Source organism: Psittacula echo (assembly GCF_963264785.1).
Source record: "Psittacula echo genome assembly, chromosome: 17".
In the NCBI taxonomy this organism is placed as follows: Eukaryota; Metazoa; Chordata; class Aves; order Psittaciformes; family Psittacidae; genus Psittacula; species Psittacula echo.
In genome coordinates, this window is record NC_137753.1 from 8031385 (window position 1) to 8056834 (window position 25450).

The 25450-nt window shown below is 58.2% G+C and overlaps 2 protein-coding genes across 12 annotated transcripts; both read right to left on the bottom strand.

Annotated features, from left to right (window-relative positions):
• MFAP2 (microfibril associated protein 2) lies at window positions 1–2840 on the bottom strand. Its single transcript, XM_080631151.1, has 7 exons — window positions 2720–2840; window positions 1655–1744; window positions 1223–1249; window positions 1057–1143; window positions 618–705; window positions 445–518; window positions 1–241 (listed from the first exon to the last, which is right to left on the bottom strand). The coding sequence occupies exons 1-7, from the start codon at window positions 2754–2756 to the stop codon at window positions 138–140; spliced, it is 507 nt and encodes a 168-aa protein (XP_080487277.1). The 5' UTR covers window positions 2757–2840; the 3' UTR covers window positions 1–137.
• ATP13A2 (ATPase cation transporting 13A2) lies at window positions 2779–25360 on the bottom strand. Of its 11 annotated transcripts, none has more exons than XM_080631124.1 (32): window positions 25223–25360; window positions 22124–22449; window positions 20780–20853; window positions 20192–20359; window positions 19881–19939; window positions 19640–19751; window positions 19470–19549; window positions 18816–18893; window positions 18528–18597; window positions 17425–17559; window positions 17125–17191; window positions 15992–16123; window positions 15474–15629; window positions 14807–14917; window positions 14643–14689; window positions 14354–14542; window positions 14065–14267; window positions 13822–13954; window positions 13534–13690; window positions 13046–13166; window positions 12724–12848; window positions 12114–12274; window positions 11606–11719; window positions 11364–11443; window positions 10457–10609; window positions 10226–10322; window positions 9895–10118; window positions 9595–9746; window positions 9339–9511; window positions 7821–9183; window positions 6386–6465; window positions 2787–2815 (listed from the first exon to the last, which is right to left on the bottom strand). In XM_080631124.1, the coding sequence occupies exons 2-30, from the start codon at window positions 22260–22262 to the stop codon at window positions 9013–9015; spliced, it is 3681 nt and encodes a 1226-aa protein (XP_080487250.1). In that variant the 5' UTR covers window positions 22263–22449; window positions 25223–25360; the 3' UTR covers window positions 2787–2815; window positions 6386–6465; window positions 7821–9012. The 11 variants fall into 11 exon arrangements, with proteins under 11 accessions (XP_080487248.1, XP_080487249.1, XP_080487250.1 ...); XM_080631125.1 differs by having other exon boundaries at window positions 2789–2815; window positions 13822–13938; window positions 14065–14271; XM_080631126.1 differs by lacking the exon at window positions 14643–14689 and having other exon boundaries at window positions 13822–13970; window positions 14065–14271.
• Window positions 25361–25450: the final 90 nt, after the last annotated feature.

Consider the following 25450-nt stretch of genomic DNA (forward strand, 5'->3'; position numbering starts at 1 on the left):
CTTATGTTCTTTCATGCACCGTTTCATTAGCACCATGTGAGGAGGCTCCGGAGTGGGATGGGGACCTTGGGAGACCAGGATCCAGGGATGGGGAAGGGGGTTTCGGGGGGTCCCGGTGATGGGGGGGCCCCCGGAGCTCAGCACCCACCACAGCTGCGGGCGCAGGAGGCGACGACGGTTTGGCAGAGCCCACTGGTGGCCATCACCCCACACTTGGAGAACTTGTCCCGGCACAGGTCGGCTGCGGGAGAGCGGGAATCAGCCGGGAATGGTGGGAAAACGGCGCGCATCCCATTGGGATGTCATAGCGCAAAAGGGGGGTTCAGCCCCTTCTATGATGCAGTCGATTTGTTGGGTTGTTGGGATGGTCCAACCCGCATCACCATGGGAAAAAGGGGATCGGGATGCGGATGAGCCCAGTTTGGGGGTACCCCCCATCCTTACCTCGCAGCAGCTCTTCGTGGGCGCACACGGTGCGGACGCAGATCTCCTTGTTGATCACATAAACCCGGCGGAGGCTGGATAAAGGGGTTATGGGGTTGGTGTAAATGAACGGGGGGGACCCAAAATAGAGGGATTGGGGGTTAGGGAAGCTCCCCCCCCCCATCCCTGCTCACCTATAGAAGCAGATCTCATTCAGGCACTGCTTGCAGGGCTTGTGCACGGAGTAAAGCCTGGTGCAGGGGTATTGCTCCTCCCGGCAGTCTGCAAGGAGAAAAGGGAAAATCCATCGGGATGAGGCCTGATGCCCTGGGGATGGGCTCAGCATCCACTCAACTTTAACCCGATGCTCTCCCAGTCCTCATCTTCAACCCAGGGTAGTGAGGGTGGAAGCGCATCCTTATCCCAGCTGGGATAAAAGGAAGGATGAACCCCCCCAGAAGGGGGCCAGTGAGGGGGGACAAGGGCTCACCAAGGGGTCCTGGCTCTGTGGGCTCAGTCTCTGGGGCAGCAGCTGTGGGGAGATTGAATTAGGAGGGGGAAGGACGTTTAGGGAAGGAGCAGAGCATCTTTGCCTGGGTTTTGGGGCTGGAGCATCCTTATGCTGGTACCCACCTGGGGTTGGAGCCGGCACGACTTCCTGCTGGGATTGCTGCTGGGATTGGTACCGAAACTGCTCCTCAGGGGCACGGGGGGTGACATCTGTGGGGAGATGGACAGTGTGGGCACTCCCCAAAATCCTGCTCCCCCCCATCCGACATCCCGCAGGGAAACCACTTACCGTGATAGTCGTAGTAATCCTGAATTTCTAGGGAATAAAAGGGAAAACAGCAGGGGCTGAGGGTGGGATTTAGGGACAGACACCCCCCATCAGGGCTGGTTTAGCCATGCCCCCCCCCCGATACTTGCAGCCTGAGTGATGGGATAACACCCTCCAGCCACCCCAGGAATGGGGCAACATCCCACAGAGGGGGGGTTAAGGTTAATAAAGGCTTAAGAAATAGTGGGTAGAAGGGGAAAGGAGAAGAAGATGTACAAGGAGGGAGGTGGGAATGTGTTGGGAGGAGGCTGGAAGTGTAAGGTGGAAAGGGATGGAGCCAAGAGCATTGAAGAGGCATCGGATTGGTGGTTTTAGGCAGAGGAAGCACAAAGAGGGAGGAAAAGGAGCAGGAGGGAGGTGGGTGAAGCCCCTGCCCAGTCAGGGAGCTCTAACCTGATTGCTGGTCGTACTGGGAATACTGCACCGGCTCGGGGTAGGTGATGCCTTCAAACCTGCTGTACTGCGCCTGGACCAAGAGCGCTGCTGGGATGCAAGAACCAGGGGGGGAAGCATCACTTAGAGGGGCAAAAGCACCCCCAGCCCGGATGGGGATTCCCTGCTCTGCCTCCACCTCTCCTCCTTTGCATCATCTCCCAAAATATCCTTAGGGACACGCTGAAGGTGGGATGCTCACTGATGGGGGAGCAGTGATTCCTGCCTTATCCAGGCACAGCTGGGGATGATCCCGATGTCTTGCAGCACCTGGGTACCAGGACCCTGCCCATCCTGCATCCAGCTGACCCCAGTGATGCTCCTGACACCCCAGGCATCCCCCGTAACCCTTATGGAGACCCTGGGAGCTAAACCAGCCGTGGATCCAGGGGGGAAACTGGGGTTCAGAGGTCAGTGCGCATGAGATGATGGGATCACACAGGCAGAATGCTTCTGGAAGGGGGGATCAGGTCACTCCCATCCCCATGGCACGGCAGGGACATGGGGTGATGCCCCTCCAGATGCCGCATCCCTCCACATCCTCCATCCATCAGCAATGGGAATGATGCTGGGATGGGACTTCTCTGTCCACTCCCCCCCATGCTGCCTCCTCCTTCCCAGGCTCCTTCAGCCTCAACTGCTTAATGTCTTCCAGCTGCTGCCTCCCCTTTGTGTGGAGCTGGTTTCACCCGAAGTTTTCCTGGCTCCAGGCTCCTGGCTCCGTCGCCTCCCTCCTTGTTTCCATCCCGCCTTTGCCAGCCCCTCCGGGGGTCACAAATCACCACTGCTCTGGCTGTTACCCCAGCCCCGAGGTGCCACTTTGGTGCCACCTCCATGTCCCCAAAGCAGGAAGGATGCGCTTGATGCCAGACCCCCCGCACCCCCTAACCTGAAGCATAAAGAAGGGCCTAAACTGGGGTTTGGGGTTAGTTTTGGGGTGCAAGAGGCAATGGGGCGATGCTTGCCCCTTATGGGTGCAGCGCCCAAGGGTGGCTCCTGGCGTCACCTCGCCCTGGGGACACTCACCTGGCACACACAGCAGGACGAGCCCGACCGCTCTCATCCTGACAGCAGCGAGGGAGGAGCCGCGCGGGCCGGGATGCAGCCGGGGTCTGGATGGGGCTGAGGGACAAGCAAAGGGATTAGGGAGGAGGGGACACAGATCCCAGACCCCTCCAGACTCCATCCCCTATAGCAGCCCCCCCCCCTCCACGTTGTCCTCAGGGATTGGCTCAAAAACCCACCCAAACCCCAGGAAAATGAAGAAACTTCCCCAAAACCGGGCTTCCCGCGGGAATTGCAAGGCCCAAACCCTCAAACATCCCCCGGGCAGCATGACGGGGGATGAGAAATGCTGGAATGTCTGAATCACCGCCATGGGGGGGACGTCTGGATCCCCCCCAAGTCACTTGGGGCTCCATGCCTGGGATTTTCAGCCCTGCTCCTTGGGAAAGGGATTATCTGGGGGGGTCCCTGCTGCTGGGGGATGCTGTGTGTGCTTGGGAATGCCCTAAATCCAATGGGATGTGGAGATCTGGGGAGGGAAAAACCCGCTTTCAAGAGAAATCCCGCGCTGGGTTTGGCAGCTTTGGCTGCTTGCGGCTTCCCAGCACTTCCCAAGCGAGATTCCATGTCAAGGTCTGTCTGCCCTGGCGGGAACACGGGCCAAGGCCGGCTGTGCCGGAACCCCGCTCCCAGTGGTGGCTGGTGGGGACGGCGGCGGCGCAATTCCCATCATCCCAAACCAGCTCCAGGGGGAAAACGGGGGGGAAAAAGGAGAAATTCTCCCACAAAACTCCTTTAAGGTCCAACTGAACGTGTTTGGCTGCTGGGAATGGAGCACGGCGGCGTTCCCAGTGCGCCGGGATGCTGCAGCGATGGAGAATCCCTCCCGGCACCCCCGGGAGCAGGGAAACTGAGGCACGGGTGGACATGACCAAACCCAGTGGTATCCATTGGTGTCTTGCCCCTGATGCTGAGTGGGAGCATCAGGAGGCTCCTGGATCCCACCCAGCATGGGAATGTGGCTTCACCATTCCTGCTGGGATTGAGACCATGCTGGGGAAGGTGGGGTCAGTGGGACCATCATTAGAGCATGGCAGCTCTTTATGACCACATCCCCTCCATCACCTTCTGGTGAGCACATCCTGCACCATCGCCATCAGGTAACACCTCTTAGGGACCACATCCTGTGCCATCAGCGCAGTGTTGCACCTTCTGGCCACCATGTCCTCAAGATCACCAAACTATATCTTGTAGGGATTCACCATCACCAAAGCACAGCACCTTCTAGAGACCATATCCTGCACAGTCAGCGAGGTGCAGAACCTTATGTCCTCACCATCACCAAAGTGCGGCATCCTCGAGGGACATCGCCCTGCACCATCACTGTGGTGTTGCACTTCCTAAGGACCACATCCTCACCACCACCAAAGCACAGCACCTTTTAGTGACCACTTCTTGAGCTGTATCCAGTGTTGCACCTTGTAGCCACCATGTCCTTGAGATCATCAAAGCACGGCATCTTCTAGGGACATTGTCCTGCACCTTCTAGCCACCACATCGTCACCATCACCAGAGCACCTTCCAGCACAGAACCATAGAACCGGCCAGGCTGGAAAAGACCTTTAAGCTCATCAAGTCCAACCTCTACCCCAGCACTGCCAAGGCTGGGACTAATCCATGTCAAAATGCAGCCACCACAGTTGCATCTTTTGGGCACTACATCCTCTTCCATCCAACTGATTCCAAACCCTTCCCAGCTTTGGGGAAGCCGCAAAGTTGGTCCCTGCCTGAGCTGGGATCTGATAACCAGGAGTTTAGTAAGCAAGAGTTTGGTGGGTCCCAGCAGGCCTCCATCACCAACCCATGGCTGCACCTTGGTGGGATGCGGGTCCCTCCAAGCCCCATCTGCTTCCCACCGCAAAGGAAGCCTCAGACCTGGGTTTAACCCAGGCTAATTGTGTCCTAGGATAAAAGGGATAGCGCAGGGACGAGCGGGATCATGGCACAGATCTGGGTCTGTTGGGTGCTTGGAAGGGGTCTGGAGGCTTTATCAAGCTGCTTAGATCCTGCCTTGGATCTGGGCCCTGGCTAGGGTAGGATGGGTACAGGGAACCAGGGGAGCTTGGGGCTACATTGAGGTGCCAGAAAGGGGCTGGAGATGCCCATCCTGACCTTTGCTGGGTGTCCAGATACTGGAGTCCTATGGGATGCTGGCACCAACATCCTGCAGCCCCAAATCACCTGGTGCCATGTATCCCACCGGGATAGCTTGGGGCAAGGCTGTGGGGCAGATGGATGCCCACCTCCGGAGGCATCCCACATCATCCTCCATTGATCACAGAATCATAGAATGGTTTGGGTTGAAGGGACCTTAAAGCTCCTCCAGCTCCAACCCCTGCCACGGGCAGGGACCCCTTCCACTGGAGCAGCTTGCTCCAAGCCCCTGTGTCCAACCTGGCCTTGAACACTGCCAGGGATGGGGCACTGGCACAAAACCTGGAGCCAAGGCTCTGAGGATGCGGCCACGCAGCTCGGGATTCACCAGCCCCCCCCCCAGCCCCTTCACTCCCCAGCACAGTCTGCAGCATCCACGGCTTCTCTCGAGGCCCAATTCCCCCTGAATTCCCCCCGAACGCGGAGCTCTTGGAGCGAGCCCGCACGGCTTGGCCGGCGGCGGGGACAGGCGGCTCACGTCTCCCCTGCACCGCGACGCCAACCCCCTCTCCTCCCGGTTGAGGCCACCGGAGCACCCAGCGCCACCCCCAGAGCCCCCCGGGCAGCGATGCTGGGGGTCACCAACACCGCCCTTACCCCCCCCGCTGTCCAAAGAGCAACGGGGCCACCTCCTCCCTCCTCCTCCTCCTCTCCCTCCCTCGCCTTTCCCCACCACCAGCACCAGTGGGGGCGATGCCCCAGGTCCCCTCCCCGGCTCCATTCCCCTCCGTGCAGGGGTCCAGCGGCTCCAACCGCGCCAGATGTTGCTGCAACTGCACATCTGGGAACAATCAACCCCGAAGAAAGAACACCACAGCCTCGCTCTTTCATTCGGCTAAACCCCACCTTCCCCCCTCCCCCAGCTCCCTTTTTTTCCCCTTTTTCCTTTCTTTCCTTTTTTTCCCCCCAAGCTCTCCAGTTGCCAGAGGGTGGGAGAACAAAGGGAAAAGAAAAGGATTCACTCGGGGGGGGGGGGAGGGGGGCCCTTAACCAAAGGTAAAAACCCCCCTTCTTTCCCCCATTCCCATTTTCACACATCGCGGTTTCATTTGGGTCCCATTCCCACCCGCGGGACACACACAAAATACATGGAAATACTGAAATATCCCTTTCCTACAGTCTCATTCCAGGATGGAAAGAGGAAAAATCCCGTTTCCTTCAGGCATTGTGGGAGTTTCAGACTTTTGGAAGTGGTTAAAAATCGACTGAAGTGGTCAAAACCCTACTGCATCTGCTGTCAGGCTGCAAAAGTGGGGGTCCCCCCCATGGCTGGCGGCTCTTTAGCACCCCAAAAATAAGTGGGTTTGTTTGGTATGAGCTTAAAAAGGTTGGGAGCAGCTTTTCCGAGCTCGGCTGATGGAGTTTTTAAGGCGGTTTCAGAAGCCCCAAAGATGGGGTTTGGTCCCGTGGGGTGCTGGGGGGATGCGGGATGCAGGGGTTGGGATGGGGGGGTCCCTCTCGCCTGGTCCTTACCGCTTGCGGTGTCGGTGCTGGCTCTGCCCTCGCCCGGGTCCCTTCTCGCGCTTCCCAAAACTCCGAAATGAGTTAAAAGCCTAAAAAACAACCCAAAAAGCAAAGCTCCTACCTCCAACATGGGGGATCCGCTGGGTCCTAATGCCACACCTGAGCCGGCCCCTTCCTCCGCCCCAACTGCTGCCTCTGAAGGAGGGGGATAATAATGAAACCAGACTGATCAATGAGAGCACAGGGATGCAGTGGTCATCAAGGATAGGGATTGGGTTTCCCAGATGGATGAGTTTGAAATGGATTTGATGTTACTTTGATTGTGAAAGCAAGGAGGGAGGATTTTGTGCAGCAGCGAGCACAGTTTAGGCTGGGTTTTGTGCTGCTGTGGGGGGGAGGGAATGAAGGGATCGTGTCAAAGCATTGCTCTATGATCCCGAATGTCTTGGGGAAATGGAGATAAACCCCCCTAAACTGGGATACAGGGACCCCAAATCACTCCTCCTCACTCCATGCTTGGCATTAGCGCTCCATCTCCCACTGAAGCAGCGAGGGTGCTGCAACCCCGCAGCAGATTTAAAGCTTTATCCCAGGATGAAGGGAAAATTACTCAAGAATTCCCTGTTTTCCTACCCCATCAGAGGATGCCGGAGCTGATCCGCAGCCCCTGTGTGATGCTGGAGCCAGCACTGCTGACCGTGGGGCCCTCTTTCCCCCGGCTTGCTGGCGGCTTTCCGCAGCACACAGGATGCCGGCTGCATCCCAGTGAGGCCAGGGATGCTCCATAAACCCCCTGATCCTGGGGGAGGCACGGAACCAGCACTGGGGGGTGAAATCCTGCACACTTTAGGGTGTCCTAAGCCAGCAGTGGAGCAAACAGAGGGTGCTCGAGGGTTGGGATGGAGGGAGAGGCTCTCTGGAGATGGGGATGAGCAACGGGGAGGAGGATTGCACCCACTGCACCCACTGCCCACAAGCACTTGTGCCAAGGTACGAGCACAGAGGGGATCTGATTGCTCTAAAACCAGTTTCAGACTAGAAGGGACGTTTTTAAGGTGCTCCCATCCGCTATCAAGCCTGGTTTCCCAGGCTGGAGGATGGATGAAACCATCCCGATGGCTCCAAACACCCAAAAGCTGCTCCCATAAAGCTCCTGCTTGTCCCTAACCGCAGCATTGTCCCTGTCCCCAGCCCGGTTAACCTCTAACCAAGGGCAGGAGCTGCCTGTTAATCATCAAAGAGACTTTGCACCCCCCCCGCGCAGGAGCAGCCAAGCAAAACACCCCAGTGCAGGGGGAAAACCAGGGGGCAAAGGGTCCCCTTTTGCTCCCCGAGTGACCAAGCCCTGGTCTCGGGGGCTGTGTGTGCTTTGTGCGCGTTTCCAAGCTCAGGAAGCCTGGTTTAATAACTGCAGCCTTGGCTGGGCCGCCAGGAAACCTCTTACCTCTGCTTGTGCCTCATTTCCTGATCTAATCCCCAGCTCCCGGAGGGCAGAGGCGCCGCTGGCGCTCGGAGGGGTTTCGGCTTTCCATGCAGGAGACTGCCTGCAAGAACCAGCCCTCGATGCAAGAGCCAGGCTGAACCCCCCCTCGGAAGGGGATGCAGACACCCCTGGGGCTCGGCTCGGCCCCTTTTGGGATGCGGCATCTCCATCTCTTGGCTTTTCCTCCCTTGAAGGAGCGAGGGTTTGCAGCCTTGGCGAGGACACCTGGGTTTTCCCAGCAATTACGATGATTTTCTAGGAAATTCAAGCTGGAAACAGGCTCGGGGGTTATTTATACACAGATGGAGCTGCTGGAATCCCAGGGGTGCCGGCTCTGGATTCACTCTGCTTTGGGGCATTGAGGACCGCATCTTCCAGCCCAGATGGAGAATGGGGGGACCCCAAAACCTCTTTCGCCTTCTCCATTACCCCATCGACTCCTTGCCCTGCCCCATCCACACAGGCAGCACAAGCAAGTGCTCAAGAAAATAGTGTTAATTTATTAGAGAACGCTCAGGAAGCACCATCCAGGACCCGAACGCTGCTCTTACACCTCAATGCACTGCAGGAGAGTTAAAAAATACAGAGATTTGGGGGGGTTTAATGCTACAAAGGTCCAATAACCCAAAAGCAGAACTGCTCTGTGGGAGCATCACAAGCACAGGGGGCTCATGGCTGGTCCTGGGGCTGAGCAGCATCCTCTGCAAGCTGGGGATGGGGGGGCTTTGTAAACAGTTCCTACACATCCAGGGCGCTTGCTTGGGGAGGCTGCAGGGCTTTTCTGTCACAGTGAGCAGACGGGAGGTTGCAGTGGGTGTCCTCACCATGAGAGCATCAGGATTGGTGGTTTAGGACAGTCAGGAGAGGGAAAAGACGGTGGCATCCCCCTATGTAACAGTACTGGTGCCCAGCGTCGGGAGGTGGGTCCATGGGAGCAGGAGAGGGCCTGGAGGAAGAGCTGGGATGAGAGGAGATGGTGTCTCCTCTTCTCCTTCTGGACCTTCTCCCCCAGTTTGCTTCTCCACCATCTCCTCCCCACAGCCACGATGCCGAGGGTCTTCCCGCAGGATCCTTCCCGCCGCATCCCTCCCTTTACCAGGATAAATAAATAAAGAAGTGTCCACGGGCTGAGGGCAGCAGGACCCGGCCCGTGTTATCTCACAGCGATGGACATCTTGGGTGTCGCAAAGAGCGGTTGGTTGAGGGGGGGCCAGGGCGGCTGCTGCTGCCTCAGCTCCTTCTCCAGCCTCTTGAAAAGCTTCTTGGATGGTTTCCTGCGGCGCAGCCTGCGGAGGCAGCCGAGGAGGCCGTGGTCCAGGGCGGTCTGCAGCGAGGATGGGGGGAGAACAGGCATTGGGGATGTCAAAGGGAGAGCAGAGCCGATGCCAAGGTGAGCCCTGCTCCCTCCATGGCTCCTGGAAAAGGGGTTGCTTGGACGGACCCCAAGGGATGACCCTTGTGCCCCCAGTGCCCACCTACCTCCAGCACAAAGGCAGTGAAGAAGTTGAGGGCAGAGATCCCCAGCAGCAGCAGTTTGAAGTTCAAGTCATCGATGCCCTGCAGCTTCAGCAGGGTTTTGGGGAAGCCCAATGGGTAGAGGGTCAACCATATCATGAGGCCAAAGAGGAGGATGAGGACCATCAAGAAGAGCACTGAGGGGGAGAAAGAAGAGGGCTGAGGAGCAGGATGAAGGTTTGATGTCTCTCTTCACCCTCATGACCATCATCACCCTCACCATTGGTGTAGAGCGGCTCCCGGAATGGATACCCCTTGGACATGGCGACGGCCAGGATGAGGTACTGGAAGCCCGTGACACAGAAGAGGACTGTGTTCTCGTAGTTGGGCAGGTTCTGGGGAGCTGTCACCGTGCTGTTCAGTGGCACGTACCTGAGCCAGGCAGGGGACAAGGCAGAGGGTCAGCCAGGAGCCACGCAGCGTGGCTGGATGCGTCCTTGATGCCCAAACCAAGGCCAAACTCTTGGGCTTCGTTGTGATCCTTCCCATCACCAAACCCAGGTGAAGCTGGGTCCCTTACCAGCTCTGTGAGACAGTGATGAAGTAGCTGAGGACCTGCACGGTGATGAGCAGAGCTGTTTGGAGGAGGAGGCTGCCCAGCACGAGGACACTGATCAATGCCCCTTGGGGACGCTCCACTCCCAGCTCCTGGGCAGGACCGGTCCGACCCATCAGCACGGCCACCGTGGTGGTGATGATGAGGTCGAAGAAGAGGAACTGGAAATCGCTCAGGTTGGTGTTGATCTGGGAAGCAGAATCCTCAGGTCTCAGTGCGGGGACAGGAAAGGGACAGGATAAAACCCAGGTGGGATGCGGAGACCCAAAGGCATTTGGGCAACCGCAGGACTCACTGTGTAGAGCAGCAGGACAGACACGAACTGCACCAGGCTGTACAGGGCCATGTACTTAAAGACACCAAAGGAGGTGACCAGTGAGCACCTGCCCTCCCTGCAGTGATAAAGAGAGATTGACCCACCAGGCACAGCACCCTTGCTGTGAGCTGTCCCAAAGAGGGGTTGGAGGCACTCAGGAGACCTCCCACCCTGGTGGTATCCCCCAACATGTGGGTCCCAGCAGCTCACCGGATCACAGTGGGCACACACTCGATGTTGGCCACACGGGAGGTGAAGGGTGAAGCCACTGATGCCTCTGCCTCCGACAGTGAGATGCCCACGTCGGCCGCCTTCAGAGCCCCACAGTCGTTGGCACCGTCCCCACACATCCCCACGCAGTAGCTGTGGTGAGAAGGGATCTGATAGATCATGAGGGAATGGGGGAAAAGAGCTGGGGCTGCACAATTGAACCCCCTAAGGATCAGGCCACATCTGGGAGAGGGCAGGATGGGATCTGCAGCTGCCAACAGCTTCTGCACTAAGCATAGGATCCCAGAGTCCCAGCCTGGTTTGGGTTGGAAGGGACCTTAAAGCTCCTCCAGCTCCAAGCCCTGCCACGGGCAGGGACCCCTTCCACTGGAGCAGCTTGCTCCAAGCCCCTGTGTCCAACCTGGCCTTGAACACTGCCAGGGATGGGGCAGCCACAGCTTCTCTGGGCACCCTGGGCCAGCGCCTCAGCACCCTCACAGGGAAGAGCTTCTGCCTAAGAGCTCATCTCAGTCTCCCCTCTGGCAGGTTCAAGCCATTCCCCTTGGCCTGGCCCTACAGGCCCTTGTCCCAAGCCCCTCTCCAGGTTTCCTGCAGCCCCTTTAGGCACTGGAGCTGCTCTCAGGTCTCCCCTTCAGGAGCCTTCTCTTCTCCAGGCTGCCCCAGCCCAGCTCTCTCAGCCTGGCTCCAGAGCAGAGCTGCTCCAGCCCTCGCAGCATCTCCATGGCCTCCTCTGCCCTCGCTCCAGCAGCTCCACGTCCCTCTTGTGCTGCTGCCCCAGAGCTGGATCAGGGCTGCAGGGGGGGTCTCCCCAGAGCACAGCAGAGGGGCAGGATCCCCTCCATGACTGCTGCTAATCCCCTCTCCCTCCATCCATGGGGGGACTCACTTGAGCTCCTGCAGGCTGCAAACCAGCTGAGTCTTCTGCTCGGGCAACATGCGGGCGAACACGGTGGCTTGGATGAGGATCTGAATGAAGGGAACGCTCTGTGTCTGGACCACAGCATCCTCACCCCTGCCCATCCTGGTTATCCTGGGCTTTGCCAGCTCAGCAGGGCAGAGGCACCTTGCACCAGCAAAGAAACCCCCTATGGCACTCAGTTATGGAGGGTTCCCAGCCATGGGACTCACCTTGGGCAGCAGCTCAGCAAAGTGCTCACAAACCACAGCGAAGGATTTGCCGTTCAGGGCGAAGTGGCAGGCCTGAGGCTGCAGGAAGCCTCCATCCCTTGGCTGGGACAGACCCTGCAAGGGAAAACAACTCCTTTCCCACAGCTCCAGCCCCCGGGCAAGGCTCTGAACCAGCATCCTCGCTGCACGGAGCAGCAGGTAAAGCAACTGCAGGTAAAGCTGCGTCCCTCAAAGCTCCATTTCAGGAATATAAATGATGGGATTTTGGATAAAGAGCTTGTGGGAGCAAGCCCTTCATGTGAGGTGCTGGCTGCATCTGCTGAGCGTGTCTGGAGCATCAGCTCAAGCAGCACATGATGTGCTCATAGGGAGAAACGGGAGCAGGACGTCTTCTAACGGAGGCTTTAAGAGGCAGACTCGCGGCTCTGAGGGATGCTGGAAGAGTCCCCCAAGCTCAGGGGCGCTTTGGGCTTCACAACCCCCCCTGAGACGCTGGCTCAGGACCCACCTCCGGCTGCTCCTCGCCCTGGGAATGCTCGGCCGGGATGAACTTGAGGGCAGCGGGCTCGTCGCGGCTGGGAGGGGAGGCGCTGATGAAGATCACCCGCTCCTTCGGCTCCACCATGCGGCAGCTCCGCGCCACGTTCATGGCTGTGAGCATGTTGTCTCCTAGCAGAGAGGGACGGAGGCGCTGAGCAGCCACCACCAGTGGTTGCTGCACAGGGTCCTGCAAGCCAGCAAGAGCAGCTCAAACCTGCCACATTCCCTCTCCCAACCTCTGTGCTGGGGAGCCCGCTGCTCCCCTGTGTTTTGGGGGACAGCTCATTCCTTACAGGCTGCGTGGGGATGGATGGAGCAGCCCTGAGGAGAAGGACTTGGGGGTGCCCCATCCCTGGCAGTGTTCAAGGCTGGGCTTGGAGCAAGCTGCTCCAGTGGAAGGTGTCCCTGCCCGTGGCAGGGGTTGGAGCTGGAGGAGCTTTAAGGTCTCTTCCAACCCAAACCAGGCTGAGATTCCGTGGTTCCTGGTGGGGAACCCTTCACCCCTTGCACCACATCAAGGGCTGACCGTGTCCCACCTCTTCCCGAGCCCTGTGTTCCCATTCCCCCTGCAGGGTCACCTGTCACCATGATGGGGCGGATGTTGGCGTTCCGCAGGAGGTGAATCACAGGCGCAGACTCTGGCTTGAGCACGTTCTTCATGACGAGGAAGCCCAGGAAGCTCAGGCTGCTCTCCACAGCTTCCCTGGTGGACACAACGACCCCTTCAACACCATCTTCAACACAAGCATCAACTGCTACAAACAGCTAAAACCCAGGGTGGGTTTGGAAGGAATTCCCTGCAGGCTGCTGGGATGGAGCAGACTTCAGAGCAATGAAGCATCCCATGAAATGCTCAGAGCAAACAAGGCCTAAATGGACAAAGAAGTTGTTGGCACCAACCTGGGGAGCTGCAGGGCCTCCTCGAACGTGGTCACTGAACTCAGGGGTTTGGAAGCCAGACCCAGGACCCGGAACCCATCCGTGGTGTAGTGCCGCAGCATCTGGGAGAAATCCGTGGGCACTGCCAGCCACGAGGGGAAAACCAAGGTCAAAAGAGCTCCTGGATGAACCTGGGCTGTGTAGACCCAGTGGGGAGAGCTGGGGTTCAAGCTCCCAAAGGCTTAAATAGCTTTGGATGCTCATCCAGCCTCCAATCCCTGTCTTACAGCTCCTATTTTCTTCCCCCCAAGCGGCTGAAGGTCCTGAAGGTCCCTTCCAACCCCATCCATTCTATGGTTCTGTGAAGCTACTTCAAAGCCCCGTGCCTCTGGGGACTGTCCCACAGCATCACCAAGAACTCCCTTTGGGGATGAGCTGCAGGGATGCAGATGGATGATGGCGCAGCAGGACCAGGGCAGTGATAATGAACCCCCATCTCCATCACGTACCAGTCTCCTTCCTGCAGAGGCTGGCCACCATCTCCGGAGCACCCTTGACATAGACGTGGCCTGAGGCTTCACTGGGCAGCTTCACCAGGACACTCATCCTCTGCAAGGAGGAGGAGAAGGGGAACCGCCGCAGGATCCCCACAGGTACCTGGTGCTTCTGTGGAGAGGGAGAAGGTGTCAGGGCCAGGCAGGACCTTCTCCGGGAGGTACAAGCCCTCCAGGGGCTGCGGAGCACAACCACCCTTTGCTGTGTGGGGAACCGGAGCTACTCTGCTCCATGGGCCGTACCCTGTCCCGCGGCTGCTCTTCCTCAGGTGGAGGCTTCACCACAGCCAAGACCTTCATCCCAAACTGCTGAGAAGCAGGTAGCTCGCCTTCCTCCTCCTCCTCCATCATCTCCAGGCGCTGCAACCAAGGCATGCTGAGATAGAGAGACGCTATCCATCCCATGGATGGTTTCAAACACCCCTTCTCCTGCTGTGTCCCACCTCCCTCTTTCCAGACAGGCACCTTGCCCATCACTTTGCTTACCCAGCCAGTGGACTCCAACATCTTGAGGTCCACAGGGTCCCCGACGGGCTGTGCCCGCAGCACCGAGACCGTGTGGCAAGTGGCCAGTGAGTAGAGCAAGGGACCAGCGGGCAGGCAGCGGGGCTCGTGGACGATGGGCATGAAGTGGTTGTTCTCCAGTGGAACCACCCCCCACACATCCAGCCCTTCCTCCGTGAGGGTTCCTGTCTGTAGGGATGAGGATGGAGGGTCCACGGCAGCCCCTGGAGATGGGAACTCCGGTCCCGTGGTGATGATGCTCAAGCCTCACCTTGTCGAAGCAAACCAGGCGGATCTTCCCGCAGAGGTTGATGCGGGGAGGGCTGATGCAGAAGATGCCCTGTTTCTTCAGCCTGTTCTGGGCATAGATGGTGCCCACGGTCATGGCAGCCGGGAGAGCCGGGGGCACGATGACAGTGACGAGGTCGAGGGCACGGATGATGATTTGCCCCACGGGGACCTGGTAGGTGAGGAGGAGGGGTGGGCATCCTGATAGCGCTCACCCATCTCCACCCGCATCTGCTGCTGGTCCCAGGACTCCCAAGCCCCAACAGCCCTACCTGGTTTTTAACCAAGATGAGGATGCTGTAGAGCGTGCCGATAAAAGCTGTGCAGGAGGAGCGAGGAGAATGGGCTTGGTTACAAAGCAAAGCAGATGAAGGGGGAGTTCACCCATGGCAGAGGAGTTTGGCTGCTCCTGGCCATGCCTCTGCGCTCAACCTACCCAGGACGGCGAGGAACAGGACAAACTTCACAGCATCCTTGTAGAACTTGAAGCTCACGGGTTTGGGGTAGAGGATGGAGCTGATGAGATCCCCTTTGGCTGTGCAGAACCCTGTGGGAGAGGGGCAGGAGGTAACCATGGGCAAAGGCATAGAACAGAATAATGGAATCATGGAATCAACCGGGTTGGATGAGACTTTTCAGCTCTTCCAGTCCAACCGTTCCCAGCAGTGCCAAGGCCACCCCTAACCCATGGCACTGAGGCCTCGTCTCCACGGGGTGTGAACCCTTGCAGGGACGGTGACTGCAGCCCTGCCCTGGGCAGCCTGTTCCAATGCCTGAGCACCCTTTGGGGCAGGAATTGTTCCTCAGCTCCATCTAAACCTGCCCTGGTGCAGCTTGAGGCCGGTTCCTCTTGTCCCATCCCTTGTTCCTTGGGAGCAGAGCCCAGCCCCTCCTGGCTCCATCCTCCTCTCAGGCACTTGTAGGGAGCCATCAGGTCCCCCCTGAGCCTTCTCTTCTCCAGACTGAACCCCCCAGGTCCCTCAGCCCTTCCCCATCACACTGTGCTCCAGGCCCTGCACCAGCTCCATTGCCCTTCTCTGGCCCCAAAAGTCCCTGTTCCAAAGGATGCAGCTTAATCCCGACTTTATCCTTCAATCCCTTACCTGTGCGGGTCACCACGGCCAGCACTTCCCTGCCCACATAGGACTTGGCTTGGATGACCTGTGTCCCACAGAACAAGGTGTGCCGCCTGTGCTCCTCAGGGGAATAGATGGTGCTGCCAGCTGGGAGAGGGGTCTTCATCACTGGCACGCTCTCCCCTGCATGAGGAACATCATGGAAGGGAGGAGGAACATCATGGAGGGAGGAGGAACATCATGGAAGGGAGGAGGAACATCATGGAGGGAGGAGGAACATCATGGAGGGAGGAGGAACATCATGGAGGGAGGAGGAACATCATGGAGGGAGGAGGAACATCATGGAAGGGAGGAGGAACATCATGGAGGGAGGAGGAACATCATGGAGGGAGGAGGAACATCATGGAAGGGAGGAGGAACATCATAGGAGGAGGTTTATCACCCTGGGGGGTGTGTCAGGATCCAACCAGCCTGCATGGGAAAGCGATGGAGAAGGACACAAGGGGACGCAGGGCTTGCTCTGTGCCCCCAGCTCCAGCTCTCACCTGTCAGCATGCTCTCGTTGACCATGCACTCGCCCGTCAGCAGTGCAGCATCGCAAGGGACCAGCATCCCATCCGCAGGGAGGCTGATGCAGTCGCCCGGCACCAGGTCTGCAGAGCTCACCACCATCTCCTCTGCAAGAGAGCATGGCCGTGCTCAGACACCTTTGGGAAAAGGACTTGGAGGGGGGGGATCAGGGAAAACTGGGACCTAATGGAAGGTGGAGCCTTAAGGAGACTTTATAAGGGTGAAACAGAGTTGCTGCTTCCAGGGTGTTGGCACGCACAGTATCTGCTCCACTACAGCTCTCCAGGCAAGGCAAGCTGCCACCTTAGCACAAGCTAAGAGGAGTAACGGAGGGTGGAGTGGAGACCCCACAGCCAGGCTCTGTTGTAATCCCTGCAGGAATGGGAACCAGATGGTCCCATGCAGCTGATAAACCACAGAGCAGCTGCCCTGGAATGAACCTGGAATGGTTTGGGTTGGAAGGGACCTTAAAGCTCCTCCAGCTCCAGGCACGGGCAGGGACCCCTTCCACTGGAGCAGCTTGCTCCAAGCCCCTGTGTCCAACCTGGCCTTGAACACTGCCAGGGATGGGGCAGCCACAGCTTCTCTGGGCACCCTGGGCCAGCGCCTCAGCACCCTCACAGGGAAGAGCTTCTGCCTAAGAGCTCAGCTCAGTCTCCCCTCGGGCAGGTTCAAGCCATTCCCCTTGGCCTGGCCCTACAGGCCCTTGTCCAAAGCCCCTGTTCGGTGGTTCCAGTCTGGTTCCCTGTTGCTCCAGGCTGGTTTCACAGTCCGTGTGCTATCACTGACCCTCATCCTGTCACAAACTTGCCTTTTGTATAAGAAAATCTTTCAGCTGAAGCCCTTTTTGTGCAAATTTCCAAAGATTTGAAGAACTGATATAAGGGGCTTGGTGACGCTGTCACTGCAGGTCCCAACCTGTTGAATGTCCCCCTCTGACATGGTGAGCTGTCCAGTAGGATCCCCACACCAGGATGTGGACAGCCTGGGACACTGACAGGCTGATCAAACAGAAAGGGTTCAAGGAACCCCCTTTTAACAGGTCTCACATCATCCCCATCCCAAATCCATGCCGGGAGCCCTCCCTCATCGCAGGCATCACACTCACCTCCACCGGAGCGATGGACTCGGACACCCACTGACATCTTGGCCATGTTCTGCAGCGTGGTGCTTTGCTGCAAGGGAGGGAGCAGTCAGCTCAGAAAGCACAGCAAAGCATCCATAAAACAGGTCTTGAAGGCTCAGCATCACAGAGGAAGGACAAGCAAACCTGCTGCACCCCTGGGAACATGGGCTGTCCTCAGCCAGCTGGGCTCAGAGGGAGCTCAACATCAGCACAGAGGTCAACCAGCAGCAGAGAACAGGTTGTTCACCAGAGCTGCTGGTCCCAAATAAGCCCAGCACCAACCTTCCTTGTCTCGTAGAGGGACAGCCCTAAGGAGATGGTGGAGATGAGGAAGATGCAGGCGGCGTAGTAGTAGTAGGCGTCACAGACCCACAGCACGATGCTGAACACTTGGAAGATGTAGAAGGGATTGAGAACCTAGAAGGGAACAAGGAGGGTGAGAAGGGTTTGGGGGAAGAGCTTCCTCCAGCTCATTGTTGAAGGAGGTGATCCTGCCCCTCTGCTCTGCTCCCATGAGACCCCACTTGCAGCACTGTGTGCAGTGCTGGTGTCCTCAGCATAAGGACACGGAGCTGTTGGAGCAAGGCCAGAGGAGGCCACGAGGATGATCAGGGGCTGGAGCAGCTCCTGTATGGAAACAGGCTGAGAACATCGGGGCTGTTCAGCCTGGAGAAGAGAAGCTGAATGGAGACCTCAGAGCAGCTTCCAGTGTCTGAAGGGGGCTACAAGGATGATGGAGAGGGACTCTTCATCAGGGACTGGAGCGATAGGACAAGGGGTGATGGGTTCAGACTGAAACAGGGGAAGGTCAGGTTGGATGTAAGGGAAGAGTTCTTCCCTGTGAGGGTGCTGAGGCGCTGGCCCAGGGTGCCCAGAGAAGCTGTGGCTGCCCCATCCCTGGCAGTGTTCAAGGCCAGGTTGGACACAGGGGCTTGGAGCAAGCTGCTCCAGTGGAAGGGGTCCCTGCCCATGGCAGGGGTTGGAGCTGGAGGAGCTTTAAGGTCCCTTCAGCCCAAACCAGGCTGGGATTCCATGACTCTATGATTGTGAGACTTCCAAGCTCCTTGAGGACCAGCTGCTGATGCAGAGGAGCAGCCGGCCCTTCCTGGGGTGGGGATGCACTGGCTGACTGCTTGCAAACCCTCCCTCCTCCCTGGCCTGGTTTATGGTCGGTACTCCTGAGGATGCTCAGCCACCTCTGCAACCAGCTGGGATGCTCCTGTCTGAGCTAAGAGGCCGGATGGGTCCCCTCCACCAGCTCTGCTTTCTCTGATCTCCTCCCTACCCAAGAGGAAGGGCCTGCAAAGCACTGGCAGGGAGGGATCGGGAGCAGGATCTGCCCTGGGACAAGAGGCTCTTTGGAAGCACTGTGGATGCACACACACCTCCTCCACCAACAGCCTCGCGTAGGACTTGACCGGCACCTCGATGAGGTTCGCTCCGTAGATCTTCCTTCTGCAAAAGGGACAGGAAAGCAAATCCATGCTAGGGAAGAGCTGCATTTCCATCCTGAAGGACCCTCACACTGCCCGGACCTCCCTGGGAGCTTGGTTACGTGGAGAAGTCAAGCCAGGGCAATCCAGAGCACTTCTGCTTTGAGGTCTGATTTGCTGGCCCCTGGAAAAGCCTCATCTGTGCTCCCCACATGGCCCATGGAGCTGACAGATCCCTACCTGGTGTTGTGGTCCTGTTGGCTGAGCCCAGCCTGCGAGAGGTGCAGATCTGCGCAGGTCCAGCCTTCATCCAAGATGCTGGCAAGCACCAGGGGAAAGGAAAACAGGGGAATGGAGTCAAAATCAGCAGGAGCCTGGCCCAGAGGCACAAACACCACGTCCAAGTCCTTGCTGACAGAAAAGAACCCTTTGGGAAAGGGAGAGGATCTTGTTCCTCAGCCCCTGCTGCAGCTCGCGGCTGCCAAGGAGCAGGAACAAAAGGGCACAGTTCGGAGAGGAGCATCCAGCCCGGGGCAGCTGCCAAACTGCTTTGCCTGGTTTCCTCTGCCCACAAAGACAGGCAGCACCAACAGACCGGGGGAACAGCAGCGGCTTCCTTGACCCAGCACCCCGGGATGGTCGCCAAAGGCTCTGCAGCGCAGGGAAAAGCTCCAGCTCCAGTGGTTGTGTGACCTCCCGATGGGTCAGGACCACATGGAGGGGGCTGAGGGGCCAAAGGGAGCAGCAGAGAGATCACAGAATCCCAGATTGGTTTGGGCTGGAAAAGACCTTAACCCCTTGTCCTATCGCTCCAGCCCCTGATGAAGAGCCCCTCTCCCGCATCCTAACTTTGATGCAAGGAGTTTTGCTGCGGCAAAGGGGACAGAGGAGTACCTGACTTTGCAGTACATCTGCCGCCGCTCGATCCAGACGTAGCGCATGCCCTCAAAGAGGTAGTACCGCAGGATGTTCTTCTGAGCAGGGCAGGACATGAGAACAAGGTGTCAGCAGGACGCGAGGGAGAGGAATTGCAAGGCAGAGGTGGGAAGGGTCACCGGTGTTACCTCTTCCTTCTCATGGAGCTGGATGGTGTCCCGGCTCTCCTCCTCTTCCGACACACCGATAGCGATGCTGGTCCTGCGGTCCTCCAGCCTGGCCCCGGGGTGATGCTCCAGGCTGCTCGGGATGGAAAACAAGGGTCAGGCCTTCCCCATCCCACCAGCTCTGCTGTAAACGGCTCCCGCTCTCTGGAAGCCAAATGCAGATGTGAGCCCCTTGCCACGTCCAGATGTGAGCCCAACTCACCTGCCCTCGCCCAGCGCCTCTGTGCACACACGGGTGGTGAAGCACTGTCCGAATCTGTCCTGCAACAAAGGCACAGGGGCTGAGCAGAGGGAATAGGGGAGCTCCCCATGGATCCCCCCTGCTCCTGCAAACAGGGACAGCGTCCCAGGTAGGGAGCCCCATTCCCAGATGCTGTCTGGGCTGCAGGGACAATGAAGAGAAACACAAAGCCAGGGTGGTGGCTGTGGAAGAGGAAAGCAGCAAGGAACATGCCCAAGGACGTCCTGGGAAGCCAGCAGCAGAGCCCAACCCCGGACCTTCCCAGGACTTACTCTGATGATGACCCAGTCGGCCTGGCTGAGGGCACAGGGTGTGCACTTCACCTGCACCTCCAGGCTTGGCTTCCAATGGAAGAGGATGAGGAGCAGCCCTGCCGTCAGCACAGAGCCAATGTGGCACAGGGCCACCCGCCATGTCTTGGTCTGGTAGCCTGTGACCTCCTGGAAGAGAGGAGGAGACCTGTATGGGAATGCTTGTTCATAAAACAAACCGAAATGAAGGTCAGCAAGCATCTGCATCCTGCACTGATGGAAGCCCTGAGTCCTGGCAGGGTTTAACACCAGGCAGGTGACAGTAAAGTAAATGTGGGGCTGAAAAACCATTGTCTTGTGCCGGTGCTGGGCAGGACAAGGAGAATGGCTTTAACCTGCCAGAGAGACTGAGATTGAGCTCTTAGGCACAAGTTCTTCTTGGACGGGGCTTGGAGCAAGCTGCTCTAGCAGAAGGTGTCCCTGCCCGTGGCAGGGGTTGGAACTGGATGAGCTTTACGCTCCCTTGAACCCAAACCAGGCTGGGATGCTATGCTAACACCCAGCTTTCGTGCCAGCCCAGCACTGCGGTGCCTCCCTCCCCACACCTACCATGCGGGATGTGTCCGTGTCCGTCTGCAGCGTCCCGTATCCCGGCCGCTGGTTCCCCAGCAGCCTGCTGCTGTCTGCAAAGCCAAAGAACAGGGGGGGAAATAAAGAGAGCTGATCCCAGGGCTTATTTAGGAGCTGCCACGGTGATGGGCTCCCGGCTGCAGCAATGACATCCCTGGGTCAAGCCCAGGAGGTGGCTGGGCTCGGTGTCCCCTCTTCCATCCGTGCTCCCGGCAAAGCTGCTTTGGGAGGGGGATGCTGCGGGCACGGGGCACCCCAGGACCTCCCAGTCACCTGCCTGTGGCACGTGATGGTCACACGAACGATGTCAAAGGAGCCCAAGGAGAAAAGCTGGCACAAACCCAGTGGCTTAGCAGCCAGGGGAAGGGAGCGGGGCTGGTCCAGAGCCAGGTCAAGTGCAGGGAGAGCTCTCTCAGGCACTTTTCATGCTTGTTTGCTCCTCGAGTTCCTCCCTGCATGGAGGAGGTGGCCACAACATTGGTGTTTCTCAGTTTTAAGGATGCCCAGCGCGGCTCAGCACCTCCAATTCCTGCTGATCCCCAGCCTGGGAGATGGGGATCGCTGGAGGCATCGCCATCATCAGACTGGTTTGGGCTGGAAAGGACCTTACGAGCATCCGGTTCCAACCCCCTGCCACAGGCAGGGATTATCCCAGGTGGATTTGAATCATCACCCTCCATGCCATGAAGCTGAACTTGCTCATTATCCCTATATCCACATGGGATTACGAGCTGTGGCGTCCCAGCTCCGGGATTGAAAGCAGCAGCAGCAGCGAGATAACACGTGGCACAAACACCAACCCAGGAGCGAGCTCCCAGCCCTGGAGCATGCGGATAATTTCCTGGTTGGGGCAGGTTCTTGTTTCCAGGAGGTCACTGGATTAACCAGTCACATGCTGGGTGGGAGCTGTGCTGGGAAAACGACCCCGGATGGATGGATTTAAGCTTAAACAAGGGAGATTCAGGTTGGAGATAAGGCAGAAGCTCTTCCCTGTGAGGGTGCTGAGGCGCTGGCCCAGGGTGCCCAGAGAAGCTGTGGCTGCCCCATCCCTGGCAGTGTTCAAGGCCAGGTTGGACACAGGGGCTTGGAGCAAGCTGCTCCAGTGGAAGGGGTCCCTGCCCGTGGCAGGGGTTGGAGCTGGAGGAGCTTTGAGGTCCCTTTAAGCCAAAGCAGGCTGGGATTCTATGATCCAAGCACAGCCACGTCTCCACCTGCACTCTGCTGTTACCAGCAACACTTTAAGACCCTACAAGCAGCAAAGCTTTAGGAGAAGCCGCAGCCGGCTCCATCCCTGCACCATCCCATCCCCATCGGGTTCCTCACCTCCTGCTCCCATCCCGGCTGCTCCCCAGAGCACAGCGAGCGAGATAGGGCTGTTGCCTTGACTCACCCCAGCGGCTGCACCGGAGCCGTCGCGGCTGGGATGGGATGCGGGGATGGGATCCGTGCACCTGGGAAGCATCCAGGGAGGGGAGGGCAGAGCGCGCCGGAGCTGCGCCACCGGTTTGAATCCTGGAGCAGAGGCCACACCTCGTGGGCAAACACAGCGCAGGGCACCCGCTGAGCCTCTACGGAGAGCGCTGGGACAAGATCTGCTGCTCCCTCTGCTGCTAAGCAGGGATCAAGAGCGATACAACAGCCAGGAGGGGCTGTAACGGGAAGAGGGGAGCCAGGAATTGGATGCTGGAAAGGGACCTTCATCAGGGTGTGCAAGGACAGGAGAACGGGGAATGGCTTTAACCTGCCAGAGGGGAGACTGAGATGAGCTCTTAGGCAGAAGCTCTTCCCTGTGATTCAGTCTGGGATTCTGTGATGGCCTCACATGTAACACATGTCCTGGCATCCAAGCAGAGCTGGAAACCAGCTCTGGACCACACATTTCATGGCACTGAACACCTCCTGCAAAGCAGCCCCAGCCCAGGACCATTTGTGAACACCAACACTGGTCCCTGCCCCAGGGTTCTGTCCCCAGATGCAGCCTTTCTCCCCAGCAGCATGTCCATCCTGAAAGCAGATGTGTGCTGGTCGCAGAGACCTTCTCCACAAGCTCCCTTTGCAGCTGCAGCCCTTTACAAACACCTTTCTTGAAGCAAACAAACCCCAAAAGGACTCCCAGATCTCCCTGTGCTCTTCTGTTCCCAGCTGGATGCTCCTGAGCAGCATCCATCCATCCATCCACCCATCCATCCACCCACCCACCCACCCACCATCCTCCATCCATCCATCCATCCATCCATCCACCCACGCACCCACCCACCCACCATCCTCCATCCATCCATCCATCCATCCATCCATCCATCCATCCATCCATCCATCCATCCATCCACCATCCTCCCTTCATCCTTCTCCATCCCTCCATCCACATGGTGCTGTCTGATCAAAGGGATGGGGTTGGCAAGGTCCATCTGGGCCCCTGGAGACACGGCAAAAGGAAGGAAGGAGGGATGGGGAAAGGAGAACGGTGCTTGGGTCACGTAGGGCAACATGAGGAACTTCCAGAGCAGCCTTCAGGCTTTCCCCTGGATTGGGAGACATCATGGGCAGCGGCATGCCCAGACCCAGAGAGGGCTGGGATGAGATGGCGCTGATCCTCCTGCCCTTCCCACCCAGCCAACATCAACTCATCCACATGAGCCAAGTGGTGAGAACACGCCGGAGCCGGAGCCAACGTGTTCCACCAGGAGGTCTGGTCCTACCCGGACCTGGCAGCAGCTGCCAGCGGAAACAGCCCAAGGCTGAGAGAAACAAAAGGAGATGGCTCCATACAAGGTGGGGATGTGGAAGAGGGAGATTCAGGCTCTGCTGTCACTGGTAATCCCAGGGGAATCACACTTGTGCATCCAGCCCTGGAGATGGGTGAGGGAATCACGTCCTTGTAGGCAAAGTGCTCACCCAGCAGTTCTGCTCACCTCAGACTGGTTCCTGTCTGGATTTGCAGGGAATCATGGAATCCTAGATTGGTTTGGGTTGGAAGGGACCTTACAGCTCCTCCAGCTCCAACCCCTGCCACGGGCAGGGACCCCTTCCACTGGAGCAGCTTGCTCCAAGCCCCTGTGTCCAACCTGGCCTTGAACACTGCCAGGGATGGGGCAGCCACAGCTTCTCTGGGCACCCTGGGCCAGCGCCTCAGCACCCTCACAGGGAAGAGCTTCTGCCTCATCTCCAACCTGAACTTCCCCTGTTTCAGTTTGAACCCATCACCCCTTGTCCTATTGCTACAGTCCCTGATGCAGGTGGTAGCACAACCAGCGCTTGCATCACCACACGCTGACACCACCGGCTAAGGCAATGTAATGTGGTCAAACCCTTCCAGCAAGGCAGGTTTCTGCCCCACGCTGGGCAGGGATCATGCTGACCTCTCTTAACCCAGGTTTGCAGGAGCTCCCTGTATGGCACAAGCCAGAGAGAAGCGCCCAGTGCTTCAGGGAGCATCCTCGCTCTGGCGACCACCGGCCATGCAGCAAGAGGTTGTTTAGAGCCAAACCCCACGTTTTGCCCATATCCTGGTTAAATAAAGGGCTCTATCATACTGAGGGAGAGGAGGGATGTGCTCCTTGCAGCCCAGCACCCCTGTTTTGGGGTGTTAAGGCAGAATTAGAGCATCTCCTGCCTCTGGAGCCAGCATCCATGGCTGGCAGTGTTCAACCTAGGTGCCTCTGTGAGAAACCTGGAGAGGGGCTTTGGACAAGGGCCTGTAGGGACAGGCCAAGGGGAATGGCTTGAACCTGCCCGAGGGGAGACTGAGATGAGCTCTTAGGCAGAAGCTCTTCCCTGTGAGGGTGCTGAGGCGCTGGCCCAGGGTGCCCAGAGAAGCTGTGGCTGCCCCATCCCTGGCAGTGTTCAAGGCCAGGTTGGACACAGGGGCTTGGAGCAAGCTGCTCCAGTGGAAGGGGTCCCTGCCCGTGGCAGGGGTTGGAGCTGGAGGAGCTTTAAGGTCCCTTCCAACCAAACCAGGCTGGGATTAAAACAGGGTTGAGGTTCAACCCCCCTGAGTGTTGCTATGCTGTGGATCTGGAGCTAAAGAAGGGGCAAAGAGGGTCTGAGGGGCTGCAAGTGGGGTGGCCACACTGGCAGCGACCATGGTGGCAGGGACCACAGCCATGGCACAGCCAGGCACCCAAGGAGCTCTGCAACGGGTGCTGCCCTCTTCCCTTTCCTGCCACAAAGCTCTTCCTTTCCCATTCAGCCGCTCCTTAATGTCAACCAGGGCAAATTCAAAAGGAAACAAGAAGGTGGGAAGGGCTGCACTGGTTCTATATGGAATGAGAAACGCTACAGACACAAGGATGCTTTCTCCAGCTCAACATTGCATTTCCCAGCCTCTTCTGAACACCTGGATGCATTTTCCCCACCTTCCAAAGGGTCTTTTGGCTGTAAAGCCAAGCCACAGCTGGCCCAGACACTCACTGCGGCTTCACTCACCCGACATTGCATTACGTCCGCTCCCGACGGGAGACAACCCCGGGATGCTCCGGGGTCAGCCAGGCAGCGTGGTCCTTTGTAACCTCAATCTCCACCTCGTCTGCACGATGATCGCACTGAAGGATCCTTCGCTCCAGCCGCAGCTCCCAGGGAGCTGGGAGTATCCCTGAGCACCGAGTGGGAATAACCTGCTGGCAGGGAAGCGGCTCCCGCTGTGCCGCAGGGATC

Bases quoted from the DNA above. Each gene is read 5' to 3' on its own strand.
- MFAP2 (XM_080631151.1), bottom strand. From the start codon at position 2,756: ATGAGAGCGGTCGGGCTCGTCCTGCTGTGTGTGCCAG. The intron at 1,745-2,719 runs GTGAGTGTCCCC...CTTGCATCCCAG, and splicing joins CGTCCTGCTGTGTGTGCCAG to CAGCGCTCTTGGTCCAGGCG. The intron at 519-617 runs GTGAGCAGGGAT...CCCTTTATCCAG, and splicing joins AATGAGATCTGCTTCTATAG to CCTCCGCCGGGTTTATGTGA.
- ATP13A2 (XM_080631121.1), bottom strand. From the start codon at position 22,262: ATGCTTCCCAGGTGCACGGATCCCATCCCCGCATCCCATCCCAGCCGC. The intron at 16,124-17,124 runs GTGAGTGTGATG...GCTCTCTTGCAG, and splicing joins AGTCCATCGCTCCGGTGGAG to AGGAGATGGTGGTGAGCTCT. The intron at 9,747-9,894 runs GTAAGGGACCCA...TGCCTGGCTCAG, and splicing joins ATCACTGTCTCACAGAGCTG to GTACGTGCCACTGAACAGCA.